Raw genomic sequence first — 10,849 nt, 5'->3', positions numbered from 1 at the left:
AGTCTCACGTGGCGACGCAAGCGGACTGGCATCGGCCCACGGACCAGGTGGACGCTTCCACCGACCTGTAGAGTAGCGCGCCCTCGACCTCGTCAACTAGGCGCTCTCTTGCCTCCAGGCTACCAAGAGACCCATCTTCTCCCGCCCTCACGCCTCGGCAGAGCTCGCCATGCTGGGCCCCGGCAAGCACCCGCCCAGAACGTGGGCCAAACCACCGAAGTCTCAGCCTGCGGGATGACTCCGCCCACCAAGTGACCCTACCCACGGGTGACCCCGCCCACTCGGGGGGCGGAGACTCGTTGCGGGAACCTGGTTAACTTTTCAGTTTGAGTCGCGTGGGGGGGCGGGGCGAGGCCTGCGGGGGGCGGAGCTTGCGGCGAGGCGGGCCGCTTGGCGCCGGCTAGGGCAATGGATGCTCTGCTGGTCTGCGGGCGCCGGGGGCGGGGAAAGCACTCGCTCTGCTGGGCGCTGGCCCCGCCCGCGACCCGGCGGGAGCCCGGGGCCGCCCCCTTCCTCCCTCACTGGCGCTGGGCTGAGTCCCGAGTCGAGAAACCTCGCAGGCTCTGAGCTCCCTGTCTGGGTTTTGGGTGGCTGCAGCCTGAGGAGGAACATGGCGCTCGTAGGCAACGGAGCAGAGCTGGAGGCGGACGAGGTACTGGCTGGTGGGGGTGCGGGTACTGTCCCTGGAGTCCGGGAGGGATGAGCGAGCCCGGCAGGGACGGCCAGGGTCCGCCCCTTTGGTCCCCAGTCTGGGACAGGCAGCCTCCGGTTCGGAGGAAGGAGCAGGGGCTGCGGGGTGGGGGGGGGGGGGGGAAAGGGCACCCGGCCTGGGAGGTCTTTCCCTGCGGCCGCGAGGAGGGCGCTCGGATCGGAGGCGCTGCGGAGTTTGGGGCGCCGGCACCGCGGGGTCGTGGGATAGAGGACACCACGCCGGGTCGGCGGGTGGTTGGGTGCGAGTGCGCGGGAGCGCGGGACTCGCAGCCCTGGGCGGTTCTGAGACTGTTCAGGAGCGCCTGGGCTTTTTGAGGTCTGACCCTGAAGTCCCGATACTGGCCCTCGGGGTTTGTGGAATCTCACTTCTGTGGAAGTTTCCAGGTGGCAGAACCGAAAGGCTTCAGTCAGTGACAGGAGGAGGACAGGCGGGGGAAGGAGCCCCAGGGGTGTTTGCACCAGCGGACAGGGCACGGGCTGCCGAGGGGCCGGAGGGCTGCAGGACCGGAGCAGCAGCCCAGGAACTGGTGCTTTCTCCGCAGTCTACAGGGCACGGGCCTTTCCCACGCAGGTCCGCCGTGGCGGTGGTGGACGGGAGAGAACCGACTCCGGCCTCTTCACTTCTCCACCGTATTTAAATAGCCATTTCCTCCGGTGGCGGGCGCGCGGGGGTCTGAGCACCCTTTGGCGCGCGCGCTGGACCTGTTGATTTATTGATTGTTCCTTTCAGCCGCACTTGGCAGTTCCGGAGAGACGCTCCCTCTTGCGCTGGAAGTTGAGGCCGGCAGCAGCACCCACATTTGCTGCTGCTGCTGCCATTTTACCTGACTTGAATTTTACAAGTGGCTGCTGGAGGAGGTTTAGTTTCAAATGATGCAATAGTGGAAGATCTGGAGGAGGCGGGTTAAAATTCCAGTCCCATCTCTTTAATGTTGGAAAACTCCTGACAACGAATTGTGTTCTCAGTGTAGCCCTTAATATAAAAACGAAACAAAAACCAAACTACAGCTCCTTTACACGACTGACCGGCAAGAGGACAAGCCGGGTCATTGAGAACCTTCCTTACAGCCAGTCCCTTGCAATGAGGACCCCCAAGACCACAAAACAATGAGCCACAATTTGCTAAGTTGCATGTATTTATTGTTGAAACTTTTAAACTACACATAAAGGCAAGTGATGAAATAGCATATTTGTTGCTATTTTCATCCATGACAACCTTTCTTTATTTATAGCTTTAGGCTGTCTTTTTGGTATGACCTAGAGCCTCCTGTTTTTCTTTCCTCCTTAGTTCTTTTCTTTAATCAAGGTAGTAACACTTTCATGGTGCTTTGGCCATACATACACTCCCTTCCTCAAAAGTTTTTATGGCTGTCTGTTATATATTAAGTATTTATATATCTGGCATGCAAGTCCCTGGCAAAATGATCTAAATGTGATGTTCCAGCCTGTTCCCAACTGCTTCCCTTTGTATAACCAGTTAATTTGATCAGTGTTATGCCCATATTATAGATGAGGAAGCAAGACTGGAAGGAGATAGTAAATATGGAGTGAATTTTTGAATCCCTAGTCTGCTAGTCTAAAAAGATTTGGTAGTCTTAGGGCTATAGAATTGTCTAGACCAGAGCATTGTTGAGAAAGAAAGGGGATGCTATTAATAATTAACACTTGGACAGTAGGTGTGAATTGGGACTGTCCTGGGCTTATAGAAATACACAGCCATCCTAGCTATGCCCACTGCCTACAAGACGGACCGAAGTGTTAAGATACTCTAGCTAGGGAGGAGGACTCTAGTTCTGTGGGGGAAGTTAGGTCTCAGAACAGCAGAGAGCTTGGCACACAGCTTCTTGGTAAATACACATTTGTTAAATGAATGAATAAAAGCAGAAATGATGTTTCTTAATAACTTCTCATTATTTGCTTTATTTTTCTTTTTTTAAATTCAGTGACTATTAGGCTCCTGTTAACATGTAACATACTATGTTGGTCCTAGGAGTTGAACAAAGTATAAACAAATTTTTTTGTTCCTGCCAAATTCACATTTATCCCTCACAGTACCCCATTTCTATTGGTATAAATTTTGCAAACATTAAAAAAAATGCTTATTTATTTTTGGCGGTGCCTGGGTGGCTCAGTCAGTTGAGTGTCCGACATCGGCTCAGGTCATGATCTCATAGTTCATGGGTTCGAGCCCCGTGTCGGGCTCTGTGATGACGGATCAGAGCCTGGAGCCTGCTTCGGATTGTGTGTCTCCCTCTCTCTCTGCCCCTCTCCTGTTCGTGCTTTGTCTCTCTCTCAAAAATAACTACACATTAAAAAAAAAATGTTTTTTTAGTTTTGCGGGGGAGGGGCAGAGAGAGAGGGAGACACACAATCCGAAGCAGGTAGAGCTGTCAGCACAGAGCCGGCTGTGGGGCTTGAACTCACGTACGGTAAGATCATGACCTGAGCCGAAGTCGGAGGCTCGACCGACTGAGCCACCCAGGCCCCCAAATTTTGCAAACATTTATTGAACATTTGCTCTGTGCTGAAACTTGGTAGGTGCCTTAGAAAGAGAAGACACCGTTTTAGCTCTCTAGGGTTCTCTGTCTAGGTAGGGAGATAGGACATGTGTATAAGAACTCCAGAATAGAGCTCAAGGCAGTGTAAGCAAGTAGGAAGTAGTGCATTGTGGACTGGGTACCCTTGACTTCCTTGTAGAAAGTCCCTAACATTTCATTGGCCTGAGCACTCTACCATGTCTACACGGAGTGAACAAGACCTGGCTCCTCAGTTTTACTGGGTGTGTGAAACTAAAATGGCTTATTTCAGCCGGGGGAGCTTTTTAAACACTTTAATATACATTTTGATAGGCTTTGTGGCTATTATCTTATATCCTAGGGAAGTAGAAGGGGGCCGTGCGGTGTAGTTGGAAAAGTAGCTAGGAATTAGACGAACTGGGCTCTCTGTCAGTAATTTGCCCGCTAGCCATGTATTCAGTATGTGTGCAGACATCTGCCCGCAGATACAACGGGGCACCAGACTGATAAGGTTTCTATCTACAACTTAGTGATTTCATTGAGTAAGTCTCATTTTCTTAGGGTTCTTTTAAGTTTCCTCATCTGAAGAAGGTGGGGCTGGATGAACCCTAAGTGTTCTTCCATTTCTAGAAGTCTATACTTTTGTGGGGGGGATGCTCCTTTTTGGGAGGAGAGCTAATAAAATGGGACTTCCTTTTCTTTCAGAGTTTCTCAGGAGATGATGGTGGTAGAGAAACTGTCATGGTGGCTGGGGGATGGAGTGTTTTCTTTGGTAAACTGGTGTTTCTTGTTGTTGTTGTTTTTCCATTTAGTTGCTAAGAGGATAAATGTGGGAACACAGAAGTTAGGGCTTGCAACCTCAAGGGTGGCAGAAATGGGTTCTGGAGGGAGGCAAAAACATCTTAGATATTACAATGGTTTTATGGCCCTTCAGAGCTTGATCAACAATATCTTATTACTTAGCATTAAAATTTCTTTCCTTGAGTTTTCTTGGGTATTACGTAAGCAACGTCCACATCAAGTTCATGACAGATATACAGTATGTATGCAAGGTCAGTACTATAAACCTACGACAAATAGATGGGAAGGACTGGAGAACTTTGTATCAGTTACTTGATCTTTAAGTTCTGTCTCTCCTGGTGACCTCCTCCTATGTACAGGCCACCCATTGGCTGCCTTGTGGATGTTGCTTATGTTTGGCCCTGAGTGCTTTCATGAATGACTTGGTATCTGAAAATTAAATAGGAACAGGTTATATTTTATTATTTAATCCTATTAAAGTTATTCAGTCCATCAGTAGTTGTCAGGTACTAAAAAAAGAACATATCAGTAGTATTTGAATGAATATCTGCAGCTACTTAAGTTAAAAATTCTTTTCTTCTGTGAAACAAAATTTCACTAAAAATAACTTTTTTTTAAGTTTCCATTTTTATTTTTTATTTAAGTAATTTCTACACCCAGTGTGGAGCTCGAACTCACAACCCTGAGATCAAGAGTCACATACTCTTCTAACTGAGCCAGCCAGGCACTCCCCAAAATAACTTCTTTAAAAAGTGATTTTTAAAAAAAATTTTTTTTTTTTAACATTTATTTATTTTTGAGACAGAGAGAGACAGAGCATGAACGGGGGAGGGGCAGAGAGAGAGGGAGACACAGAATCTGAAACAGGCTCCAGGCTCTGAGCTGTCAGCACAGAGCCCGACGCGGGGCTCGAACTCGCATACTGCGAGATCGTGACCTGAGCCGAAGTCGGACACTTAACCGACTGAGCCACCCAGGCGCCCCCAAAAAAAGTGATTTTTAAGAAGACAAATTTTCAATTGTTTTACCTTTGAAAAATAGCAGTTTTGAATGTCTGTTAAAAATTTGGTTGCATTGATATTGTTATGTAGAAGTTGGAAATTTGCATATGTAATCTGATACATTAAAAGCCACTCAGCAAATACAGTTATAAAGTTAAATGTTAATAGTTTTAAAATTTTCAATTTAACTTAAAATATTTATTTTAACTTAAAATATTTATTTAGGTATTCCAAATCCATTGTTGAGTAAAAAAGAAGAAACTTTATACTGGCTTTTTTAATGTATGAAGCACATATACATCTCAGCGTTATTAAACTTTTGGTGGGTATGGTTAGGAAAAATTGTCTAAAAGGGCTCCTTAAGAGGGCTATATGGAAAAAAGTGAGAAACACCTGTTGAAGAAAGAAACGGCTAATGTGGCAGGTGCTTTTGTGGCCTGCCTTTTTGGCTCAGGGTTTCTGAGATCTAATTCTAACTTAGAAAATTTATCTTTGGAATTTTAGATGAAGTTTAGATAAGATTGATTGCTACAGTTTTTTAAAGAATCAGATTCATTTTTTTTTTAAGTTTATTATTTTAAGAGCAAGAGAGAGAGTGCATGCATGCCAGCTGGGGAGGGACAGAGAGAGAGAGAGCGAGAAAGAGAGAGAGAGAGAGAGAGAGAGAGAGAGAGAGTGAATCCCAAGCAGGCCCCACACTGTTAATGGAGCCCAATGCAGGAGCCCAATGCAGGGCTCAAACCCACGACCTGTGAGATCATGACATGATCCGAAATCAAGTCGGACGCTTAACCCAATAAGCCACCCAGGTGCCCAAGAATCAGATTCATTCTTTTATTCCCCCAGTGTTCACTGAGTACGTCTCAGGTGCTAACAGTCTGTACGTGCTGGAGGTACCCACTAAGATAAGACAGCATTATTGCCTTTGAGGAACATACGCTCTTAGCAAAAGACACAGTCGTGCAAGTAACTAGTTCTGTCTTTGGATCAAGGTAGGTTTTAGGTAGAAGGGTCATGTAATTTATTGTCCGTAGCAGGGCAGTATGAGAGTAAATGGGATGCTTTTAGTAATTACCCTAGGACAACAGGTGCAACACAGGGATGCCACCCTAGTTTAGGGGCTGACAGAGACTTTAAGATAAAGGGATAGATAGCATTTGAACTGGGTCATGAATGGTGAGCAGGCTTGTGCCCGGCAGAGCAAGTGAGATATGGCGCAGGCTTTGTGGAAGTTGAGATGGGCAGGAATGAGAGCACACCTGGGTTCAGCAGGGCCCCCAGCCAGCGGGAGGGAGAGCCAGTGAGGGCTGAGACCACAGAGGCCAGCCTGGATCATGTGGTACCGCATCTGGAGCATCATGCTAAGTGTGGGTGAAATCTCCTGAAAAATGGGAATCTGGAAGGTTTTTTAGCCAGGTAAGGTTATTTATTTTAGGAAGAAGAATCTGGTGAAGTTAATGCAGCCAGATTGTGGAAGTGGCGGCAGGAAGGGCGAGAGGCTTGTTGCAAGAGTTAATGTGGGAGGAGGTAAGGACAAAAGTGGAGCAGAGGCCACGGTCTTTGAAAGAAGAGGCCAGATGTGAGGGAGAACATGGAGGAGGAATTGTCTTGGGGGCCTTTTCCCCAGTTTGAGGGTCAGCGGATGGGGAGGGGTGGGGAGCTGTTCAGTGATAATTCTGGGTTCCTTGTGTGGCTGGGCTGTGGTGCTGTTAACACACGAGGGGTGGGTATAGAGGACAGGGATGGGGAGTACCTCACGTAGATTATGCTCACCTTTGTGGCTTGCTATGACTTTCTTTTTTTTTAATGTTTAGTTACTTAATTTGAGAGACAGCACGAGTCAGGGAGGGGCAAAGAGATAGAGAGAGAGAGAGAGAGAGAGAGAGAGAGAGAGAGAAGAGAGAGGATCCCATACAGTCTCCGTGCTGTCAGCACAGAACCTCACCCGGGGCTTGATCTCACAAACAGTGAGATCATGACCTAAGCCGAAATCAAGAGTCAGACACTTAACCGACTGAGCCACCCAGGCACCCCTCACTGTGACTTTTCATTACTGAGGGACTGTTTATGAGTGCGTGAATTTGGGCAGGGCTGAGAAAGGGTGTTTACAAATTGGTTCTGCAGATTAGTGGGAGGTAAAAATAGCATCAGCTTATGCCATCGGCCTCCACTTCCTCCTCAGGTTAACCAACCGGCAGTTTTCCTGATTTGTTCAACCTTGAGTCTCTTGAAATCCCGTCTCTTCTTGGAATGCCACCTTCTCAGTGAAACTTGCCTTCACTTTCTCTTCCCCGTCCCTTCGTACCTGGATACCCGCTTCCTTCCTCTCAAGTCCAGTAGCACAGGTATGCTCTTTCTAGGCAGGTCTCCGGTCTTCCTGGGGTTAGCTGTTTGCCTTCTTGGCTTAGTTCCCTGCCCACGGGTGCTGTTACTAATTATCGACGGTGTGAATCTGATAGTGTGAATTCTGTGAGGCTCATGGTTTCCACCTAACCATTTGTTGACATCTTCTCAGGCCCGAGTGTTGGGGGACCCGGTGGCCATCTCAGGTGGGTCTCCTGAAGTCACTGTGTGCTCACTTTCCAGAAGATGAGTATCTGGAGACTGCCCAGTGCTTGTGAGGCTTTCTGGGGAGAGCTTTCTGTTGGTCCCCGACTGTGTCAGAACTTTCTTCCCACTCCTTGCTTAGTGGATATTGGTCCTCCACCCTGGCCAGTTGGCCATATTGGTTGGGTCACCACACCTCTCTAAAGGGACTCCTCAAGTGTCGAATGCCTGAAGGTTCAAATGCCATTATGCTACTTATGCTCTTTATTTAAAGACTGTGGCTGTGTAGTAAAGTGCTTCCCTGCTGAGATCCTTGGACATGTCCCCTTAGTATTGCTGATATTATGCTGACATATACATAGGGCCTACATATTTTAAAATATTTTAATGAAATAATGTGACATATATGTATTTGTTGGGTCTGATTGCAACTAGTAAGTAAGAATTATTCAGTCTAATTTGATGTGTTGAATATTGCACTAGGTGCTGTAGAGGCAAACACAGCTCCAGCTCTAAGTTGGGGTCTAGTAGGGAATGGGAGCTGGTGTACAGACAAATAGATGTAATACTCTGTGCTGAGACCATAAAGGAGGATTGCCAGGGTGCTTTGGGAACACAGAAGGAGGGCACCTCATCCTAAAGGGAGGATGGGTAGTCAGGGATGGTCTCCTTGAGGAGGCCATCTCTTAGAAAATCTGGATCTTACAGGATGAATAGGGGTTAACCATGAGGAGAGAGTGGGTAACGAGGGGAATTCTTGAAGTGTGTCCCAGGGAGAGGGAACAGCAGGCATAAGGTATAGAGGTGGGGGGAGAGTCGGTGGTGCTCCGGGTGGCAGAGAATGAGTCTGGAAGGGTAGGATGGGCCGTCCGATTCTTCCATGCCAAATTGTGGGTATTACCATGTGCATTTAAGGGTTTAAGCTAAGGAGAGTTGTGGAGAGACCAATGCTGTAGGTGGCTTTGTCTGGCAGTGCGTGGAGGCTGATTGGAGGGAGACAGGACCCCAGGTGGAGAGGCAGGTGCTTTTCTGGTGTTTTGTTTGTCAGTGACCGTTATAGCCCTCTGAAGGCCCACCGTATGCAGGTGTAGCTAAGCACTGGGATAACATGGTGGGTAAGATAAGGAGCAGACACTTGAGAATGTGGGCCCAAACACACAACTCTAACTTGGAGTAGGGGAGAGGCCAGACAGAGTGTAAGTACCCTGGCGCTCCTAGGAAGAGGAGAGGACACTCACAGGGCAGTCATCAGGATGTCATGCCCCCACCCGCAAGCAGCTGACTTGGTTTCCTGACCTAGTCTTTACTACCCAGCTGTGTGATGGAAGAGCAAGTCCCTTTAACCCTTTTGGGCTTTGGTTTCCTCACAGGTAACGTGAAAGAGTTGACACTGACCATCTATTTCTGAAGTGCTTTTGAGCTTTGACATCGATGATCTAGATGGTGGTTTTGATCTGGATATTGAGGGGTGGATTTCAGCAGGCAGCAGCGGGACAGCTCACACCTTCATTCCTTGAAGCGGAGGGAGCCGCAGAGGAAACAGGCTTGGGCATGGATGAAGCATGACAGAGGCCATTGCGTGCAAGCGGGGGGCCTGCAGGGGCTGTGTGGCCGAGGCAGGAGGGCAGTGCTGTGTGTGTTGCTGCAGTGCTCAGCTAGGGAGCTGGGGTCTGTCTTTTTCTATTTTCTTCTTTGACAGTGGGGAGACACATGTATCCTCCTGTATTCGGGGAATGTGTTTCCTTCTCTTCTCCCCTCCCCTCTGCTCCCCTCGGCTCCCCCCCCCCCCCCCCCCCGCCTTTTTATAAAGGAAGCAGTGAGGATTCTATTTCTTGGTTTTGCTTTGTCCTTTCTCAACTTGTTTTGGAAGTTTTAAACAAATGACTGTCCACTGCAATGCAGTGGTTAAGGAGGCAGACAAGCCAGACATGCCAGTAATTCCATAGACTTACGTTTCATCACATAGACTCTTACTCTTGGCTGAGTTCGGAGATGCAGAACCACATGGCGCACCACTGCTCTCTCTCCCCGCTTCCTTGGACTGCTCCGTCCCAGAGTTCTGGGGTTCCTGGTCTTTTTTCAACTCACGAGCGCAGTCCTTCCATTCAGAACTAAAGGAAACAAACCTCAGATTCTCACATCATTTCTCAGGCCAAAGAGGGTATGATCTTTCTGGAAGGCGGAGGGCAAGACAGATGACAGGGTGAGAGATTCCTCAAGAGAGGGGAATGAGGTCTAACTGCAAAGCCTCTCCCAGGAGCACTCATTGTGCAGAATCACTGGCTGAGGGCCCAGGATACTGCCCAGGAGCACTCCCTGTGCACGGCAGTATCGAGCTTCTGAAGAGGGCCAGCTCTGGTTCAGATCCTGGCTTCCCATTTGCTGTGTGACCTCGGGCATGTATTTAACCTGTCTGATGCTCTTCATTTATAAAACGAGAATAATGGTACCTACCCGTAAGGGTGCTGATGAGGCTGAAGTAAGGGTCTACTTCACAAAGCGCTTGGCATATAGCATTTTCAGAATTACTCTGAAAGCGGTAGTTCTCTTTTCCTTTTGCTTACCTTAAGATGTTGCTGCCACTGCCTACTACTTAGGGGTTTGGTGAAGAATCTGTGTGTTCAGATATATTTTTACCTTATTTTTGCAGCCAACTGAGAGGGAAACTCTCTAAGCATGCATTCAAGAAACAGGAAGTGACTGGCCCAGGGTCCCTCAACTCACTTAGGCATGGAATTGGCATTAGAAGTCAAGTGCTCTAACTCTACATTCAGTGCCCTTCCCACTAGGTCAGAGGGTGGCGGACTTAGAAGGACAAATGTACTCTGCCCCCTTCCTTCCTGTCTTTGTCAATAAAGTTATATTGGGACACAGCCCTGTCTGGTTGTGTAGGGGTTGCCCGTGACTGCTTTCACTAAACTGCAGAGTTGAATAGTTGGGGCACAGACTGTATGACCCACGTGGCCTGAATATTTGTCAATTCTTTACGGAAAAATTTTGCTGACCTTTGTACTAGGTGATTTCAGGGCCTATACGTAAGTTGTTTATAATGTGTTATAAGCCTTTTGAATTCAATTTGCTTGTTTTCTTAATATTCCTATAAGCATCAAAAACTAGGAAAAAATAGGAATGTATTTGACACATCCCATGAAGTGGTACGGTACACGTTCTGGAGTTAGACGGACACGAGTTTGAACTCCTCCTCCATGTACTGCCTTGGATAAATTAAGCTTCGGTTTCATCTGTGAAATGAAGATAATAAAACTTACTTCA

General features: G+C 47.9%; 1 protein-coding gene across 1 annotated transcript in view; it reads left to right on the top strand.

Annotated features, from left to right (window-relative positions):
• The first annotated feature begins 408 nt into the window (after window positions 1-408).
• The window catches only part of TTC39B (tetratricopeptide repeat domain 39B), a 129,246-nt gene continuing 118,805 nt past the window's right edge, over window positions 409-10,849 (top strand). Inside the window, 2 exon segments of the mRNA XM_078436791.2 lie at window positions 409-450; window positions 452-652. Coding sequence (XP_078292917.2) covers window positions 409-450; window positions 452-652 — 243 coding nt within the window.

Source organism: Panthera onca, chromosome D4 (genome assembly GCF_046562875.1).
Source record: "Panthera onca isolate mPanOnc1 chromosome D4, mPanOnc1 haplotype 2, whole genome shotgun sequence".
Lineage (NCBI taxonomy): Eukaryota > Metazoa > Chordata > Mammalia > Carnivora > Felidae > Panthera > Panthera onca.
The sequence above is the reverse complement of the archived record's forward strand: the minus strand, read 5'-3'. Positions and strand labels throughout refer to the sequence as shown.